The sequence below is a fragment of the Hyperoodon ampullatus genome (assembly GCF_949752795.1).
Source record: "Hyperoodon ampullatus genome assembly, chromosome: 17".
NCBI lineage: Eukaryota > Metazoa > Chordata > Mammalia > Artiodactyla > Ziphiidae > Hyperoodon > Hyperoodon ampullatus.
Window position 1 is genome coordinate 53322199 of NC_136930.1, and position 21231 is coordinate 53343429.

The following is a 21231-nucleotide window of genomic DNA, read 5'->3' on the forward strand; positions in this document are numbered from 1 at the left end:
ATATAATATCTATCTGAAACTGATATAAAGATATCTTGCAGTAATCTTAAATGTACTGTTAGGTACATTCACCAAAACTGTTTTTCATGAAAAGATATATGGCAATGTATTTTTAGATGAAAATGTGTACATATGTTGCATACATATATATATGTATGCAACCATGCATCATATACAATACAACCATATTTGTTTAAATATGTCAGATGTTTATAAACAAAACAGAGACTCGTTTCTATGCATATACCAGCATCAATTTAAAAAAAATATATCAGACATATTTTAGACTTTCTAAACAAAAGTAAAGTATTCTAAGTATTCTAAACTGAATCCAACACTGTGAATTAGAGCCTGTTTTAATATATAGCCTTTGGCTAGTTATGTTAGCCATAGCTGCATATATATGAGTATATATTTTACTTTTCACTGTTAATATAATTTTCAATACTTCATACAAAATAATAAAATTGAATACTTTTAATGGAAATGTATGCAATGAGTATGAATAAAATATAAAAGTATGATTGAATTTATGAAGTAAATGCTAAAAGAATTTGTCAATGTTCATATACATCTTAGACTGCCTTTTACTGCCTATTGTTGGCTTTTCAGCACAAATAACTATTATGTGAACTCATTTTTTAAGATTTTTTATTTGCTATTTCTGACGTTTCCTTAGTATTTCCCTTCATAATGATATTACATAGATATTGTTGGAAAAAATCTAATACAGAATTTACTAAAACACACAACTTGTAACTTATTAGTATTCTCATAGGTCAAGGAAAGCTTTGATTTTCCTTTCTTTAATAAATCTCCTAGTTCTCTTAATGATACAATGGTAATACCAAAAGTACTGAAAACAGAATAAGGAGATCAAAAAACATGTGGGCATTACTTACTTTCATAATGAATCTTGAAACCATTATTAGAACGGCTATTGTCTGTTGTAAATAGAAGGTATATAAAATTACTGCTACTAAATAGAAACTGGGGCACCTGTGTGCCATTGTAAGATCCAAGCAAGGGTGACAGAAGATTTGGCCCATCATGAACTTCCAGAACATCATAATTCAGTTCAGTCTGAAATCTAAGGTTAAGAGACATATGTGAAAATATATTTATTAGAATAACACTGCATAGGAAAATAACACTTTAGATTGTTATTTAACTTATTACTTATAATTTTTACCAGCTTTTTTTTTTTTTTTTTTTTTTGCGGTACACGGGCCTCTCACTGTTGTGGCCTCTCCCGTTGCGGAGCACAGGCTCCGGACGCGCAGGCTTAGCGGCCATGGCTCACGGGCCCAGCCGCTCCGCGGCATGTGGGATCTTCCCGGACCGGGGCACGAACCCGTGTCCCCTGCATCGGCAGGCGGACTCTCAACCACTGCGCCACCAGGGAAGCCCTTTACCAGCTTTATATACAATTTTCTTAAGCTTTTCTAATATCTTATATATCATTTAAGGACCCACTATTTAAGAATACCAAAGTTATAAGCTCTTATTCCTATGGACAATTTTCATTTAAAAAGTATGAGTACATACTTGTTGTTCGCAAGTAAGATTTCTTTCAAATGTTACAGATTATCTTCAGTAAATAAACGGCCTTTTCATTAATCAAGCATGTTTTTGGAGTCATCTTTCTTTTGCTTTCCTCATTTCTATGGAAAACTATGTGATTACTATATTTATCTTCAATCAGATCATCAGAATTTCATCTTAACAGTATACTTCAAATCTGACCTCTGCTTCATATAGTTGTTTTATTTTGATTTTTGATAAATCTCTTTTGGCCATTAAATTTTTTATACAATTTTTATTTAGATTTTTGGCTGTTATTGCTATTGTTTTCAATTTTTTTAAAAGATACAATTATTTTATAAACTGTATTGAACACAGAGCTACTTTTAACATGTATAACATATTCATAATAAAATAAAATTTTGTATTCCTTCCTTGCACTTCAGGAGTATACCACAGTCTGAATCTGGATCAGAAATCTTAGTTGCGGAAAAAAAAAAACTACGTGGAATCATGAACAGTTGAGCATCTTACTCACTTCCCATAATGAAACTGCAGCCCAGGACATTCTTTTCCTGACTTCACCAAGGTTTTCCTATACATATTTCGGCTTTCAGCTTAAATTGGTCCACAGGAAGCCCTTCCCTGACCTCGCAATGTAGGTTAGTTTTACTATATGGCCACAATTTATTGTGACTTTTGTGACACTAATCACAGTTGTTTGCTTGTTTGACGGCTGTCTCCTTTAAGAGTCTATAAGCTCCATGAGTTCAGACAGTTTCTGTTTTTGTTGATGTTTTGCATATAGCAGACACTCGGTAAGTACTTATTGGATAAATGAAAGAATGAATTTATTTTAAAGAAAACAATACTTTCTTTTCTCTAGGGCTGTTATCAACTTTATCAAAAAAAGTACTCAATATACTTGGATATTTCAGTACTAACCATGCATTTTCACCCTTTTAGAATATATCTTCCAACACATTTTTTGGCAACTAGTTATATTCAGTACACTTTTAAAAATAATTATCAGTTGAAATGTCCACCAATTTTCAGATAATCACTTTATCATACCTACCAGTCTGTTCCAGTATTACAAGATTAAACTACATTTTTCCTTAAAAAAACAAAACTAAAACAAATAGAACTCAAAACCTGGTTAAAACAAATTGAAAGAAACATTTAAAAATTAGAAACTTCATTTCATTATAAAATCTCTGATATGATTATAAACATGGCACATAAGTAGTCAAAATAAAGTGTATAATTTAATGCTATTTAAGAAAGACAAATGAAATATTTTTAGATTTGTACCACTGTTACATCCTATTAAGCAAGACTTAGTAAAATGAATGGATTTCATAAGTTTATCTTACTTTTTATTTTGCAACCTGGAATATACTGTATTTGTCTAAAAATAACTTTTCCAATAATATGATTTAGAGTAGTAAATGTATAGGAATACGTTATGTCCTTTAAAAAAATGATCAGGCAATTACGCATTGTGAATCCATTATTTGATTGTTTGGTAGTCACTCGATTGTAGTATATATATTTTATTTTTTCAGGAGTTTTTTTTTTTTTTTTAATACAGCAGGTTCCTATTAGTCATCCATTTAATACATATCAGTGTATACATGTCAAACCCAATGGCCCAATTAATCACACCACTCCCCCCAGCCCCTGCTGCTTCCCCCCGTGGTGTCCATACATTCGTTCTCTAATCTGTGTCTCTATTTCTGCCCTGCAAACCGGTTCATCTGTACCATTTTTATAGGTTCCACATATATGCGCTAATATGCGGTATTTGTTTTTCTCTTCCCAACTTACTTCACTCTGTATGACAGTCTCTAGATTCATACACGTCTCTACAAATGACCCAAGTTCGTTCCTTTTTATGGCTGAGTAATATTCCATTGTATATATGTACCACATCTTCTTTGTCCATGTGTCTGTCAATGGGCATTTAGGTTGATTCCATGATCTGGCTATTGTAAATAGCAAAGAAATGAACATTGGGGTGCATGTCTCTTTTTGAATTACAGTTTTCTCTGGGTACATGCCCAGGAGTGGCATGGCTGGGTCATATGGTAATTCTATCTTTAGTTTATTAAGGAACCTCCATACTGTTCTCCATAGTGGATGTATCAATTTACATTCCCACCAACAATGCAAGAGGGTTCCCTTTTCTTAACACCCTCTCCAGCATTTGTTGCTTGTAGATTTTCTGATGATGCCCATTCTAACTGGTGTGAGGTGATACCTCATTGTAGTTTTGATGTGCATTTCTCTAATAACTAGTGATGTTGAGCAGCTTTTCAGGTGCTTCTTGGCAATCTGTATGTCCGCTTTGTAGAAATGTCTATTTATGTCTTCTGCCAATTTTCTGATTGGGTTGTTTGTTTTTTTTAATATTGAGCTGCATGAGCTGTTTATATATTTTGGAGATTAATCCTTTGTCCATTGATTCATCTGCAAATATTTTCTCCCATTCTGAAGGTTGTCTTTTCGTCTTGTCTGTAGTTTTCTTTGCTTTGCAAAAGCTTTTAAGTTTCCTTAGGTCCCATTTATTTTTGTTTTTATTTCCATTACTCTACCAGGTAGATCAAAAAAGATCTTGCTGTGATTTATGTCAAAGAGTATTCTTCCTATGTTTTCCTCTAAGAGTTTTATAGTGTCTGGTCTTACATTTAGGTCTCTAATTCATTTTGAGCTTACTTTGTGTATGGTGTAAGGGAGTGTTCTAATTTCATTCTTTTACATGTAACTGTCCAATTTTCCCAGCACCACTTATTGAAGAGACTGTCTTTTCTCCATTGTATATCCTTGCCTCCTTTGTCATAGATTAGTTGACCATAGGTGCGTGGGTTTATCTCTGGGCTTTCTCTGCTGCTCCATTGATCTATATTTCTGTTTTGTGCCAGTACCATATTGTCTTGATTACTGTAGCTTTGTAGTATAACCTGAAGTCAGGGAGTCTCATTCCTCCAGCTCCATTTTCTTCCCTCAAGACTGCTTTGGCTATTTGGGGTCTTTTGTGTCTCCATACAAATTTTAAGATTGTTTGTTCTAGTTTTGTAAAACATGCCATTGGTAATTTGATAGAGACTGCATTGGATCTGTAGATTGCTTTGGGTAGTATAGTCATTTTCACAAAATTGATTCTTCCAATCCAAGAACATGGTATATCTCTACATCTGTTTGTACAATCTTTAATTTCTTTCATCAGTGTCTTATAGTTTTATGCATATAGGTCTTTTGTCTCCTTAGGTAGGTTTATTCCTAGGTATGTTATTCTTTATGTTGCAATGGTAAATGGGAGTGATTCCTTAATTTCTCTTTCAGATTTTTCATCCATAGTGTATAGGAATGCAAGAGATTTATGTGCATTAATTTTGTATCCTGTAACTTTACCAAATTCATTGATTAGCTCTAGTAGTTTCCTGGTGGCATCTTTAGGATTCTCTATGTATAGTATCATCATGTCATCTGCAAACAGTGAGAGTTTTACTTCTGCTTTTCCAAATTGTATTCCTTTTATTTCTTTTTCTTCTCTGATTGCCATGGCTTGGACCTCCAAAACAATGTTGAATAATAGTGGTGAGAGTGGACATCCTTGTCTTCTTCCTGATCTTCGAGGAAATGCTTTCAGTTTTTCACCATTGAGAATGATGTTTGCTGTGGGTTTGTCGTATATGGCCTTTATTATGTTGAGGTAGGTTCCCTCTATGCCCACTTTCTGGAGAGTTTTTGTCATAAATCTGTGTTGAATTTTGTCAAAAGATTTTCCTGTATCTATTGAGATGATCATACGGTTTTTCTTCTTCAATTTGTTAATATGGTGTATCACATTGATTGATTTGCATATATTGAAGAATCCTTGCATCCCTGTGATAAATCCCAATTGATCATAGTGTATGATCCTTTTAATGTGTTGTTGGATTCTGTTTGCTAGTATTTTGTTGAGGATTATTGCATCTATATTCATCAGTCATATTGGTCTGTAATTTTCTTTCTTTGTAGTATCTATGTCTTGTTTTGTTATCAGGGTGATGGCAGCCTCATAGAATGAGTTTGGGAGTATTCCTTCCTCTGCAATTTTTTGGAAGAGTTTGAGAAGGATGGGTGTTAGCTCTTCTCTAAATGTTTGATAGAATTCACCTGTGAAGCCATCTGGTCTTGGACTTTTGTTTGTTGGAAGATTTTTTTTTTTTTTGGCGGTATGCGGGCCTCTCACTGCTGTGGCCTCTCCCCCTGTGGAGCACAGGCTCCAGACGCGCAGGCCCAGTGGCCATGGCTCATGGGCCCGGCCGCTCCACAGCATGTGGGATCTTCCTGGACCGGGGCACGAACCCATGTCCCCTGCATCGGCAGGTGGACTCTCAACCACTGCGCCACCAGGAAAGCCCTGTTGGAAGATTTTTAATAACAGTTTCAATTTCATTACTTGTGATTGGTCTGTTCATATTTTCTATTTCTTCCTGGTTCAGTCTTGGAAGGTTATACCTTTCTAAGAATTTGTCCATTTCTTCCAGGTTGTCCATTTTATTGGAACAGAGTTGCTTGTAATAATCTCTTATAATCTTTTGTATTTCTGCAGTGTCAGGTGTGATTTCTCCTTTTTCATTTCTATTTTTATTGATTTGAGTCCTCTCCTTCTTTTTCTTGATGAGTCTTGATGAGTCCCCTCACTTTCAGTCTGAATGTGTCCCTCGGTCTGAAGTAGGTCTCTTCTAGACAGCATATTAATGGGTCTTGTTTTTGTGTCCATTCAGCAAGCCTGTGTCTTTTGGTTGGAGCATTTAATCCATTCACGTTTAAGGTAATTATCCATGTGTATGTTCCTATTACCATTTTCTTAATTGTTTTAGGTTTGTTTTTTTAGGTCCTTTTCTTCTCTTGTGTTTCCCACTTAGAGAAGTTCCTTTAGCATTTGTGTAGAGCTGGTTTGGTGGTGCTGAATTCTCTTAGGTTTTGCTTGTCTGTAAAGCTTTTGATTTCTCTGTCGAATCTGAATGTGATCCTTGCTGGGTAGAGTAATCTTGGTTGTAGGTTCTTCCCTTTCATCACTTTAAGTACATCATGCCACTCCCATCTGGCTTGTAGAGTTTCTGCTGAGAAATCAGGTGTTAACCTTATGGGAGTTCCCTTGTATGTTATTTGTCATTTTTCCCTTGCTGTTTTCAATAATTTTTCTTTGTCTTTGATTTTTGTCAATTTGATTACTATGTGTCTCAGCATGTTTCTCCTTGGGTTTATCCTGTATGGGACTCTTTGCACTTCCTGGACTTGGGTGGCTATTTCCTTTCCCATATTAGGGAAGTTTTCAACTATAATCTCTTCAAATATTTTCTCGGGTCCTTTCTCTCTCTTTTCTCCTTCTGGGATCCCTATAATACGAATGTTGTTGTGTTTAATGTTGTCCCAGAGGTCTCTTAGGCTGTTTTCATTTCTTTTCATTCTTTTTTCTTTATTCTGTTCTGCAGCAGTGAATTCCACCTTTCTGTCTTCCAGGTCACTTATCTGTTCTTCTGCCTCAGTTAGTATGCTATTGATTCCTTCTCGTGTATTTTTCATTTCAGTTATTGTGTTGTTCATCTCTGTTTGTTTGTTCTTTAATTCTTCTAGATCTTTGTTAAACATTTCTTGCATCTTCTCGATCTTTGCCTCCATTCTTTTTCCAAGGTCCTGTATCATCTTCAGTATCAATATTCTGAATTCTTTTTCTGGAAGGTTGTCTATCTCCACATCATTTAGTTGTTTTTCTGGGGTTTTATCTTGTTCCTTCATCTGGTACGTAGCCGTCTGCCTTTTCATCTTGTCTGTCTTTCTGTGAATGTGGGTTTTGTTCCACAGGCTGAAGGATTCTAGTTCTTCTTGCTTCTGCTGTCTGCCCTCTGGTGGATGAGGCTATCTAAGAGGCTTGTGCAAGTTTCCCGATGGGAGGGAGTGGGGGTGGGTAGAGCTGGCTGTTGCTTTGGTGGGCAGAGCTCAGTAAAACTTTAATCCACTTGTCTGCTGATGGGTGGTGCTGGGTTCCCTCCCTGTTGGTTGTTTGGCCTGAGGTGACCCAACACTGGAGCCTAACCGGGCTCTTTGTTGGGGCTAATGGTGGACTCTAGGAGGGCTGACGCCAAAGTGTACTTCCTAGAACTTCTCCTGCCAGTGTCCTTGTCCTCATGGTGACACATAGCCACACCCCACCTCTGCAGGAGACCCTCCAACACTAGCAGGTAGGTCTGGTTCAGTCTCCTATGGGGTCACTGCTCCTTCCCCTGGGTCCTGATGAGCACACTACTTTGTGTGTGCCCTCCAAAAGTGCAGTTTCCCCCAGTCCTGTCAACATCCTGCAATCAATTCCCACTAGCCTTCGAAGTCTGATACTCTAGGAATTCCTCCTCCCATTGCCTGATCTCCAGATTGGGAAGCCTGATGTGGGGCTCAGGACTTTCACTCCAGTGGATGTTCTTCTGTGCTATAAGTGTTCTCCAGTCTCTGAGTCACCCACCCAGCAGTACGGGATTTGATTTTATTGTGATTACGCCCCTCCTACTGTCTCATTGTGGCTTCTCCTTTGTTTGGATGTGGGGTACCTTTTTTGGTGAGTTCCAGTGTCTTCCTGTTGATGATTGTTCAGCAGTTAGTTGTGATTCTGGCGTTCTTGTAAGAGGGAGTGAGAGCACGTCCTTCTCCTCTGCCATCTTGAACCTATCTCCCCCCTACTGTAGTATTGAAATTGCAGTTTCACTTTGATAGCTAGTCAGTTGATAACAACCAAATTAGAGTGCACTGAAGAGTCAGGGATTACTTTGAACTGAAACATAAAGAGACTTAATTCTTAATAAAATAGCAACATTAAATGGTGATGCAGAGAACATTGTTAAGTAGGAGTGAATCTTTAAAAAGAAAATCATCACAGATTTGCCTCAAGGAACAATAAAAATACATTATAATAACAGGGGAAATGGAATAGAGTTACACAATAATTTGAATTTCTTTCATTTTGTATTTTAAGATAGTTGTATAAATTTCTCATGAATTGCCTCAATCTAGTGTTCATTTGTTTATGACATTATTGTTTATCATAAATGAATACTATGGAGCCACTAGATGATATTAAAGATGAAATTGAGCCTAATCTTACTCAATTTTTGGTGTCTTTTAAAATGTTCTTTGTGTAATCCAAAACCATTCTGACCAAACTGAAATAGTTCTCATTTTAAAAGTTGCACTCAGGAAGACTGATACTGATAGCTTGTGGTCAAGGAGCTAAGGACAGGAAAGTGACTAGAAAGACAGGTTTAGGATTATTACTAGTAAAATGAATTCAGTTAGGAGCTGCAAAATAATGAGAAACTTTAAGAAGTGAGGGAAGATACAAAGCAAAAATTCCTCTGCAAATCTGAGAATAAGACAACGATTTGGCTATGTTAAGAAGATATAAACAATGAAAACACATATGTCCATTGGTAGTGACATTATTTTGTTTTGCTTTGATAGGAAATTGTAATTCTTAAGATTTATTATTACTTTTTTTTGCGGTATGCGGGCCTCTCACTGTTATGGCCTCTCCTGTTATGGAGCACAGGCTCCGGACATGCAGGCTCAGCGGCCATGGCTCACAGGCCCAGCTGCTCCACAGCATGTGGGATCTTCCCGGACCGGGGCACAAACCCGTGCCCCCTGCATCTTCAGGCGGACTCTCAACCACTGCGCCACCAGGAGAGCCCTTATGATTTTATTGACTTAAGCTACTTGAGATAATCTGAAGAAGCCAACTAATGGCTAATATATTTGTAATGTTTTTAGTGGGGTTTTTTCTGTTGATTAATTCTAAGCAATCATGACATTTGAGAATATAAAAAAACCCTGCAAAATAGCTATGCAGCCACCTTAATTATATTATCTGACTTTTAAAATTTCATTTTCAACCAAATTAATTTAGGTTATTCATGAATAGTAGAAAGCAAATTATGTTACTCTGTAATAAATACAATCCATTATTTGGAAACAACTTCTATAAAAAAAATATTCTCAGGATGAGAGGAACTATTAAAGAGTTTGCATCCAGTGTCCTTATAAGAGCTCAGCTGGAAATCAGAAGGGAACTAGTTTTTTTAAGAACATAATTCTAGTTGGATACTTTAAAGATGATAACTTTTTCTCAAAATAATCTTAAGGGGGGAAATGAAGCACCAAGATATTATAAGGTCACTAAATAAGGAAGTGTTAGATGTACATATTTCTGATTTCAAAGTGACTATTTTATGATACTACCTAATGGATAAAATTCTCATTTATAATTTTTAACTTGATGAACATTGTTGCTCATTGTTTTGCTACAGAGCTACTTCTAACCACATAACAGCTGTTTTTAAATGTGAATTACTTTAAACAAAACAGTTTCTGACAGAGCACATGGAGTATGGGCAGCCCTAAAGCAATATCTCACACCCTTAAGGGTCTTTAGATAGAAAGGAAATTGAAGATTTTTAAATAATTTTCCCTTCAAATAGCTCAAACTCAAGAATCTTATGGGCTTGTGTGTGTGTGAAGGGCAGATAGAGGATTCGAACCCCCAAACAAACATTTCTGTTTAGAACATTTAAAAGAATTTGGGACTTTATTTATCTTAGTTACAGAAAGTATGATTCAAAAGAAATATACTGAAACAGCTGTGCCTTGTCTACTCTAAAATAGTGAAAATACCGTCAATAAATACACAAAGCATTCTAACTCTTGATTCTTCCAGTGTTTGGGCTAATTAACAAGGAACAGCTGAAAAAAAATATTGGTATCAAGGAAGTGAAGGAGTTAGGAGATTTGTAAAATACTTGAGCAGGTAATTTAGGGATTAAGAAAAGAGGCACAGTTGACAAGTCCTATTCAGTGATGCTCATGAGAGAAGCCAAAATCTTTGGACTCTGAGAATCATTTCTCACCCCAGGCCTGTTATGGTTCAATGTACAGAACTGTTTTCTGTTGCTGTGCACAAACCTGAACAGTGAAAATCACTTTTCAATTTGACTCTCTTCCTTCCAGCCTAATTTAAAAGATCTGTGTCTCAGGAAACAGATAAGAGAATAAGAAAGTGGCAGAGAAAAAAGTACTAGGTAAACCATATGCGTAGAAATTAAAAGGTTTTTCTCTCTAGCATTTCATCTTATACAAATGGCTGGAATGAGCTGCCTACTGGAGCAGTGAGTAGCCTTGCTGAGCATCAGAAGAGTGACCTAATAGAGTCAATCTTCAAGGACTGGAAAGAAATGCTTTTGTGCCCATGAGAAACTCTGGTCTTAAGTGCAGCGGGGGAGGCCTCTGAACGCGGCCCCGTATGAGCAAGTGGAACTAGACTGAGAACAGAGTAAAAGAAAAGAGTTTGGAGAATCTTGAAGTAAACCTGAGGCCCACATGTAAACCTGGGTGGAAACAGTAACCTGGGCCTCAGACGCCAGCTGAAGCCCTCAACGCTACACTCTAGAGCAGAGAAGGCTAGTGCTCAGCGTCCTGTATGACTCAGATGCGATGCCTAGCCCTCAGGCGACTGAACATGACCTGGAAGCCCCTGACAGGAGGCGACCCCTAAGGCGTCTCTGGGACCCAAGGAGAGGAGACATTGACAGGACACCTGGATCTCAGGTGACCTCATGACAGGACGACGGACTGAGTCATGTGGCTGACAGGGTCTTGGTGTTCCGGCTGGGTGTCAGGCCTGAAGCTCTGAGGTGGGAGAGCTGAGTTCAGGACATTGGGCAACCAGAGACCCTTTGATCCCACGTAAAATAAATTGGCGAGAGCTCTCCCAAGAGATCTCTGTCTCAATGCTAAGACCCAGCTCCACCCAGTGGCCAGCAAGCACCAGCACTGGACACCTCATGCCAAACGACTAGCAAGACAGGAACACAAACCCACCCATTGGCAGAGAGGCTGACTAAAATCATACTAAGTTCATAGACACCCCAAAACACACCACTGGATGTGGTCCTGTCCACTAGAAAGACAAACTCCAGCCTCATCCAACAGAACACAGGCACAAATTCCCTCCACCAGGAAGCCTACACAACCCACTGAACCAAACATACCCACAGTGAGCAGACACCAAAAACAACAGGAACTACAAACCTGAGGCCTGCGAAAAGGAGACCCCAAACACAGTAAGTTAAGAAAAATGGGAAGACAGAGGAATATGCAGCACATGAAGGAGCAAGATAAAAACCCACCAGACCAAACAAATGAAGAGGAAATAGGCAGCCTACCTGAAAAAGAATTCAGAGTAATGATAGTAAAGATGATCCATAATCTTGGAAATAGAATGGAGAAAATACAAGAAAACTTTAACAAGGACCTAGAAGAGCTAAAGAGCAAACTAATGATGAACAACACAATAAATGAAATTAAAAATTCTCTAGAAGGACTCAATAGTAGAACAACTGAGGCAGAAGAATGGATAAGTGATCTGGAAGATAAAATAGTGGAAATTAAGAAAAGATTGAAAAGAATTGAGGATAGTATCAGAGACCTCTGGGACAGCATTAAATGCACGAAGATTGTAATTATAGGGGTCCCAGAAGAAGAGAAAAAGAAAGGGACTGAGAAAATACTTGAAGAGATTATAGTTGAAAACTTCCCTAATATGGGAAAGGAAATAGTCAATCAAGGCAGGAAGTGCAGAAAGTCCCATATCAGATAAATCCAAGGAGAAACACGCCAAGACACATATTAATCAAACTATCAAAAATTAAATACAAAGAAACAATATTAAAAGCAGCAAGGGAAAAGCAACAAATAACATACAAGGGAATCCCCAAGAGGTTAACAGCTGATCGTTCAGCAGAAACTCTGCAAGCCAGAAGGGGGTGGCAGGACATTTTTAAGGTGATGAAAGGGAAAAATCTACAACAAAGATTACCCTAACCAGCAAGAATCTCATTCAGATTTGATGGAGAAATTAAAACCTTTACAGACAAGCAAAAGTTAAGAGAATTCAGCACCACCAAACCAGCTTTAAACCAAATGCTAAAGGAACTTCTCCAGGAGGGAAACACAAGAGAAGGAACTACAAAAACAAACCCAAAACAATTAAAAAAATGGAAATAGGAACATACATATCAATCACTACCTTAAATGTAAATAGATTAAATGCTCCAACCAAAAGACAGAGACCCCATGAATGGATACAAAAACAATACCTGTATATATGCTGTCTAAAAGAGACCCACTTCTGACCTAGGGACACATACAGACTGAAAGTGAGGGGTTGGAAAAAGATATTCCATGCAAATGGAAATCAAAAGAAGGCTGGAGTAGCAATTCTCACATCAGACAAAACAGACTTTAAAATAAAGACTATTACAAGAGACAAAGAAGGACAGTACATAATGATCAAGGGATCAATCCAGGAAGGAGATATAACAATTGTAAATATTTATGCACCCAATATAGGAGCACATCAGTACATAAGGCAGATGCTAGCAGCCATAAAAGGGGAAATTGACAGTAACACAATAATAGTAGGGCACTTTAACATCCCACTTTCACCAATGGACATATCAACCAAAATGAAAATAGATAAGGAAACACAAGCTTTAAATGACACATTAAACAAAATGGACTTCACTGATATTTATAGGACATTCCATCCTAAAACAACAGAATACACTTTCTTGTCAAGTGCTCATGGAACATTCCCCAGGATAGAGCATATATTGGGTCACAAATCAAGCCTTGGTAAATTTAAGAAAATTGAAATGGTATCAAGTATCTTTTCTGACCACAACGCTATGAGACTAGATATCAATTATAGGAAAAAAACTGTAAAAAATACAAACACATGGAGGCTAATCAATACGCTACTAAATTACCGAGAGATCACCGATGAAATCAGAAGCTACCTAGAAAAAAATAACAATAAAAATATGATGTTCCAAAACCTATGGGACTCAGCAAAAGCAGTTCTAAACGGGAAGTTTATAGCAAAGCAATCCTACCTCAAGAATCAAAAAATAAATAAATAAATAAACAACCTAACCTTACACCTAAAGCAGTTAGAAAAAGAAGAACAAAAACCTCACAAAGTTTGCAGAAGGAAAGAAATCATAAAGATCAGATAAGAAATAAATGACAAAGAAATGAAGGAAACAGTAGCAAAGATCAATAAAACTAAAAGCTGGTTCTTTGAGAAGATAAGCAAAATTGATAAATCATTAGCCAGACTCATGAAGAAAAAAAGGGAGAAGACTCAAATCAGTAGAATTAGAAATAAAAAAGAAGAACTAACAACTGACAATGCAGAAATACAAAGAATCATAAGGGATTACTATAAGTAACTCTATGCCAATAAAATGACAACCTGGGGGCTTCCCTGGTGGCACAGTGGTTGAGAGTCTGCCTGCCGATGCAGGGGACATGGGTTTGTGCCCCAGTCTGGGAAGATCCCACATGCCACGGAGCAGCAGGGTCCGTGAGCCATGGCCGCTGACCCTGCGCATCCGGAGCCTGTGCTCCGCAACGGGAGAGGCCACAACAGTGAGAGGCCCACATAACGCAAAAAAAAAAAAAAAAGACAACCTGGAAGAAATGGACACATTCTTAGCAAAGCACAACCTTCTGAGACTAAACCAGGAAGAAAAAGAAAATATAAACAGACCAATCAGAAGCACTGAAATTGAGACAGTGATTAAAAACGTTCCAACAAACAAAAGACTAGGACAAGATAGCTTCGCATGTGAATTCTATCAAACATATAGAGAAGAGATAACACCTATCCTTCTCAAACTCTTCCAAAATATAGCAGAGGGAGGAACACTCCTAAACTCATTCTACGAGGCCACAATCACCCTGATACCAAAACCAGAAAAAGAGATCACAAAATAAGAAAACTACAGACCAATACCACTGATGAACATAGATGCAAACATCTTCAACAAAATACTAGCAAACAGAATCCCACAGCACATTAAAAGGATCATACACCATGATCAAGTGGGGTTTATCCCAAGAATGCAGATTCTTCAATATACGCAAATCAATCAATGTGATAAACCGTACTAAGAAATTGAAGGAGAAAAACGATATGATTATCTCAATAGATGCAGAAAAAAACTTTGACAAAATTCAACACCCATTTATGATAAAAACTCTCCAGAAAGTAGGCATAGAGGGAACTTACCTCAACATAATAAAGGCAATGTATGACAAACCCACAGCCAACATCATTCTCAATGGTGAAAAACTGAAACCGTTTCCTTTAAAATCAGGAACAAGACAAGGATGCCCACTCTCACCACTATTATTCAAAATAGTTTTGGAAGTTTTAGCCACAGCAATCAGAGAAGAAAAAGAAATTAAAGGAATCCAAATCAGAAAAGAAGAAGTAAAACTGTCACTGTTTGCAGATGATATGATATTATACATACAGAATCCTAAACATGCTACCAGAAAACTACTAAAGCTAATCAATCAATTTGGTAAAGTAGCAGGATACAAAATTAATGCACAGAAATCTCTTGCATTCCTATACACTAATGATGAAAAATCTGAAAGAGAAATTAAGGAAACACTCCCATTTACCACTGCAACAAAATAATAAATTATATAGGAATAAACCTACTTAAGGAGACAAAAGACCTATATGCATAAAACTATAAGACACTGATGAAAGAAATTAAAGATTATACAAACAGATGTAGAGCTATACCATGTTCTTGGATTGGAAGAATCAACATTGTGAAAATGACTGTACGACCCAAAGCAATCTACAGATTCAATGAAATTCCTACCAAACTACCAATGGCATTTTTCACACAATTAGAACAAAATATTTCACAATTTGTATGGAAACACAAAAGACCCCAATAGCCAAAGCAATCCTGAGAAAGAAAAATGGGGTTGGAGGAATCAGACTCCCTGTCTTCAGACTATACTACAAAGCTACAGTAATCAAGAGAGATGGTACTGGCACAAAAACAGGAATATAGATCAATGGAACAGGATAGAAAGCCCAGAGATAAACTCATGTACATATGGTCACCTTATTTTTGATAAAGGAGGCAAGACTATACAATGGAGAAAAGACAGCCTCTTCAATAAGTGGTGCTGGGAAAACTAGACAGCTACATGTAAAAGAATGAAATTAGAACACTCCCTAACACCATACACAAAAATAAACTCAGAAATGGATTAAAGACCTAAATGTAGGGGCAGACACTATACAACTCTTAAAGGAAAACATAGGAAGAACACTCTTTGACATAAATCACAGCAAGATCCTTTTTGACCCACCTCCTAGAGAAATAAAAACAAAAATAAACAAATGGGACCTAATGAAACTTAAAAGCTTTTGGACAGCAAAGGAAACCATAAACAAGAAGAAAAGACAACCCCCCAGAATGGGAGAAAATATTTGCCAATGAAGCAACTGACAAAGGCTTAATCTCCAAAATTTACAAGGAGCTCATGCAGCTCAATATCAAAAAATTAAACAACCCAATCCAAAAATGGGCAGAAGACCTAAATAGACATTTCTCCAATGAAGATATACAGACTGCCAACAAACACATGAAAGAATGCTCAACATCACTAATCATTAGAGAAATGCAAATCAAAACCACAATGAGGTATCACCTCACACCAGTCAGAATGGCCATCATGAAAAAATCTGCAAACAATAAATGCTGGAGAGGGTGTGGAGAAAAGGGAACCCTCTTGCACTGTTGGTGGGAGTGTCAATTGTCACAGACGCTGTGGAGAACAGTATGGAAGTTCCTTAAAAACTAAAAATAGAACTATCATATGACCTAGCAATCCCACTACCAGGCATATACCCTGAGAAAACCATAATTCAAAAAGAGACATGCAGTACAATGCTCATTGCAGCACTATTTACAACAGCCAGGACATGGAAGCAACCTAGGTATCCATTGACAGATGAATGGATAAAGAAGATATGGCACATATATACAATGGAATATTACTCAGCCATAAAAAGAAACAAAATAGGGGCTTCCCTGGTGGCGCAGTGGTTGAGAATCTGCCTGCTAATGCAGGGGACATGGGTTCAAGCCCTGGTCTGGGAGGATCCCACATGCCACGGAGCAACTAGGCCCGTGAGCCACAACTACTGAGCTTGCGCATCTGGAGCCTGTGCTCCACAACGAGAGGCCGCGATAGTGAGAGGCCTGCGCACCGCAATGAAGAGTGGCCCCCGCTCGCCACAACTAGAGAAAGCCCTTGCACAGAAACGAAGACCCAACACAGCAAAAATAAATTAATTAATTAATAAACTCCTACCCTCAACATCTTTTTTTTTTTGTTTTTTTTTTGTTTTGTTTTTTTGCTGTACGCGGGCCTCTCACTGTTGTGGCCTCTCCCGTTGCGGAGCACAGGCTCCGGATGCGCAGGCTCAGCGGCCATGGCTCACGGGCCCAGCCGCTCCGCGGCATGTGGGATCTTCCCGAACCAGTGCACGAACTCGTGTCCCCTGCATCGGCAGGCGGACTCTCAACCACTGCGCCACCAGGGAAGCCCTACCCTCAACATCTTTAAAAAAAAAAAAAAAAAAAAGTAGTGTGTCTTCAGCACTGCAGTCTGTAAACTGTTTAAAAAAAAAAAAAAAAAAAAAAGTAGTGTGTCTTCAGCACTGCAGTCTGTAAACTGTTTAAAAAAAAAAAAAAAGAAAAAAAAAAGAAAAAAAATAGAGTTATTTGTAGTGAGGTGGATGGACCTAGATACTGTCATACAGCGTGAAGTAAGTCAGAAAGAGAAAAACAAATACCATATGCTAACCCATATATATGGAATCTAAAAAAAACAAAAAGAAAAGAAATTGTTCTCATGAACCTAGGGGCAAGACAGGAATAAAGACGTAAACATAGAAAATGGACTTGAGGACATAGGAAAGAGGAAGGGCAACCTGGGGCGGACGGTGCAAGTAGCATTGACATATATACAATACCAAATGTAAAATAGATAGCTAGTGGGAAGCAGCTACATAGCACAAGGAGATCAGCTTGGTGCTTTGTGATCACCTAGAGGGGTGGCATAGGAAGAGTGGGAGGGATTTGCAAGAGGGAGGGGATATGGGGATATATGTATACATATAGTCGATTTTCTTTGTTATACAGCAGAAACTAACACACCATTATAAAGCAATTATACTCCAATAAAGATGTTAAAAAAAGTGGCTGGAAAGATTTTTTCCTACGGAAGGTAAATTTGGAATGGTCTGACTTCAAGCACTGCCTTTACAGTGCACATTAATTCACTTTGGAGAAATCTGACGGTATCTAAACAAGACAGCAAAGAGGCCCATGTAACTACACGTTGGGAGAGATAGGACATACATATTAAGAACTTTGGGCAGAGAAAATAGTGACTCCAAATAAAAGTTGAAAATCAAAAGTCACAAGTGTGGTGGTCTAAATTACAACTATTGCTTTGCAATCTAACTGCTTCTCACGTAGGCAATTCTATCAATAGATAGCCTACCTAAGGCTGAAGGATATCAGAAGTTACTTATTTATTTAGTGATGGTTAATGACTATCATTTACAAACCAGGGAATGCTTTTTAATACAATAATGCACTTTGTTAATAACACAATTTCCTCATATTATTTTATGCTTATGTAATGCTTCTAAATTGAATATAACTTTTTTTTGAAATTTAAAGATGGCTACAATTTGAGTCATCTGGGAAGTGGAGAAAGGATGAATTCTTGGTAGAACTGATTTCTGATTTAGGGGAAAAAAATCTTAATCTGCATGTTTGGAAAGAAAGGCAAAATTCATCCCTATCATCCCATCCATCACCGAGTTGGAAGCTCAGAGCAACAAATAGTTAAATTGCTCTGCTTAAGTAACAGGTACTTTGAGACTTACCCTTTATATACTGGAGTGGGCAACTAGGGAGTAGGGAAATGAGGGCTGAAGATCCTGATAGGGAAAAGACTAGATAGAGATGGGGAAGGGTCTGGGCTAAGGAGAGGGAACTGGAGAGAGAGATGCAATCGTTCCAGTGATGGGAATTACCAGGAAAATTTTAGGACAGTGAAGGTTTATTTAATCTTAAATTATTCTGGATTGTGCAATAATCCTCTTTGGTTATCCCTTGTTCTAAGGTTTTTGTGAGAATGAAGCCAAGTGATCCAAATAAAGAGCAGACTAAAGAGTTGAGAAAGGGCAACAGCCTCTGGATCTCGCAACTGAGATGACTCTAAAAGCAGGAATTCAAAGTCAGAAGTGAACAAAAGCATCCCCAGGAAAGCTCTGAAAAATATAAAGAGGGCCTAGACTTACCTTTGTATCTGAGATGGGCTCAACTTTTTATTTAGATATTGAAGGATGATGATTAGTGAGAATTATATGGATATAAATGTTATGAATTATGCAAATATAAGAGGTTTTAATTACCTTAACATCATAACTCCTGACACAAAATAATGTTAAGTCCAAAATGGCAAATACTAAAATCATGCACTTAAACCTAATACATGCAGTTTTAAAAAATATGAGATCAATTGTGATAACCTGACAGATATGCCAATCCTTCAAATGTGATACTCTAAATTTAACAAATTAAAAATACATTATAAATCTCTGTCTTATTGACACAAATCAGTATAAGTTTTTAAATTATTCAATGATATGATCAGTAATATGATGTTATATGGTATACTCCAAACCAAGTAGAATTCTGTGTAATACAGTAAGGTGGGTTAATTTGGGTCCCACATTAATGGAAAAATGTTATCTGACAAAGATTTGATTCTGAATAAATAAGATGTTTTTCAAGCTTCTCTAAAATTACTATGGCAACACAGTAACCACTGAATAAAGAATATGGTTTTAACATCATAACAAAATCTCTGCCAAATTATTCTAAATAAAACCATTTTCTTAATGTGTAGGTTATTATTGTGGGCTGAATCATGTCCCCCTAAAATTTATATGTTGAAGTCCTAACCCCCTAGTACCTCAGAATGTGACTGTATTTGGAGAAAGGTCTTTTAATGAGGTAATTAAGGTAAAATGAGATTATATGGGTGGACCCTAATCTAATATGACTTGTGTCCTTATAAGAGAAGATTAGGAAACAAACACACACAGAGGAAAGACTATATGAAGACACAGGAAAAGGACAGCCATCTATTAGCCAATGACTAAAACCACAGAAGACAACCCTGTTGACACCTTGATCTCAGACTTCTAGACTTTAGAACTATGAGGAAATAAATTTCTGTTATTTAAGCCACTCAGTCTGTTACACTTTGTTATGGCAGCCTTAGCAAACTAATATAGTCATAGTAAAGTTGTGTAAGTCATAATAAAGCAGAGTGACCTCATGTGAAATGTTTCATATTTTATATCTGTCAAAATAGAATCTGTTTTCCTCTCAAGTTTTTACACTAGCATGAATAGATTAATTCAATGAAGGAACTCTTTAATCAGGGAAAGATCATGTTATATTTGTAAAATTCAATCATCAGAGCAAAATTCTTCTGAAATTATATATATATTTATATGTTTACTATAATGTTTACTGGACTTTTTTTTTTTTTTTAAGAAAAGGTTGGGAGATGAGAGGGGTCAACAATATAATTGAAAAATTATATAGATACTTCTATTTGGATCTCAGAATAGTGATCCAATCACAAGTCAGAAGATTCATTCTTTTAAATTTTTAATAGTCAATATTATAATCTTTTAGGATATAGATTATTTGATCAGTAATACTAATTATCCTAAGGAAAAAAAAAACTTGACTGACCAATCGTTAATTTACATTAATTTGATGCAGCCATTTTTCTGAAGGGCCTGTAAGTGTAGGTATATAGGTATAGGTAGTATGTATAAGCAAATGTCTTAGGTTGAAATACGGTATCAATTCAAGTGTGTTTACAGCACCTTTGCCTTTCGGAATCTAGCAGAACAGAATCCACAGGCCCTTCAAAGTATAGGATGACTAAACTTACTAAGTTAAAGGTCATAGGTTTATATCAGAGTAGTATGCATATATATGAATCAAAAAAGGTCCATCTTGCACATTTCATTCATACTGATAGAGCATTAAGGAAATAGAAAATTAACTTGAAAATAGGCTGAAAGGCTAAAAGGGGCAAACATTCTGAAACACTCAATGTCCAACAACTGACTACTGTAATAAAATTAAACATTAATATTGAAAGTAAAATGCAGAACCTCAACTATTCTTTTAGATGATTTTTTTTTAAGTAGAAAAATATTTGCAGAGACCTTTCAAATGTAATTTTGATAGAGTGTCCAGGTTCAGCTTCAATCACCCATTCACAGTTCAGAGAGTCTTTATAGTATCCTGGCCATCCTGGTGAGAGAATCAATCCACTCGGAGCTGAAAAATGGCCACCGCATGGAGCTGAAAAATAAAATCGAGAACAAGTAAAAATAAAAATTTTAGAACAAGTTGCAGAAAAGATTTTTAGTACTAACTGTATTTTTTAAAATTAATTTTTGCATGTACATATTAAATGCTATTTAATATTGTTTTTGAAAGTAAAATTTCATCCTGTCATTCTATTATTGAATGATTATTTTCCCTAAAAAAAGTAATTTACTTTCTGAAATATGGCTTAGTTACACACTCAGCATGTCAGATAAACTCAAGTCTCCCAATTATATCCCTTAAATACGTTCTTGTGTCTCCATCATTTTCAAAACTTGAAAAAAATATAAGC

General features: G+C 36.8%; 1 protein-coding gene across 3 annotated transcripts in view; it reads right to left on the minus strand.

Annotated features, from left to right (window-relative positions):
• CSMD3 (CUB and Sushi multiple domains 3) overlaps positions 1-21231 on the minus strand; it is a gene marked incomplete at its 5' end in the record, with an annotated part of 1086230 nt that overhangs the window by 402685 nt on the left and 662314 nt on the right. For all 3 annotated transcript variants that reach the window (XM_079722286.1, XM_079722285.1, XM_079722284.1), the window contains 2 exons: positions 903-1090; positions 20774-20912. In XM_079722286.1, the coding sequence (XP_079578412.1) occupies positions 903-1090; positions 20774-20912 (327 nt within the window). The remainder of the gene's footprint in view (positions 1-902; positions 1091-20773; positions 20913-21231) is intronic.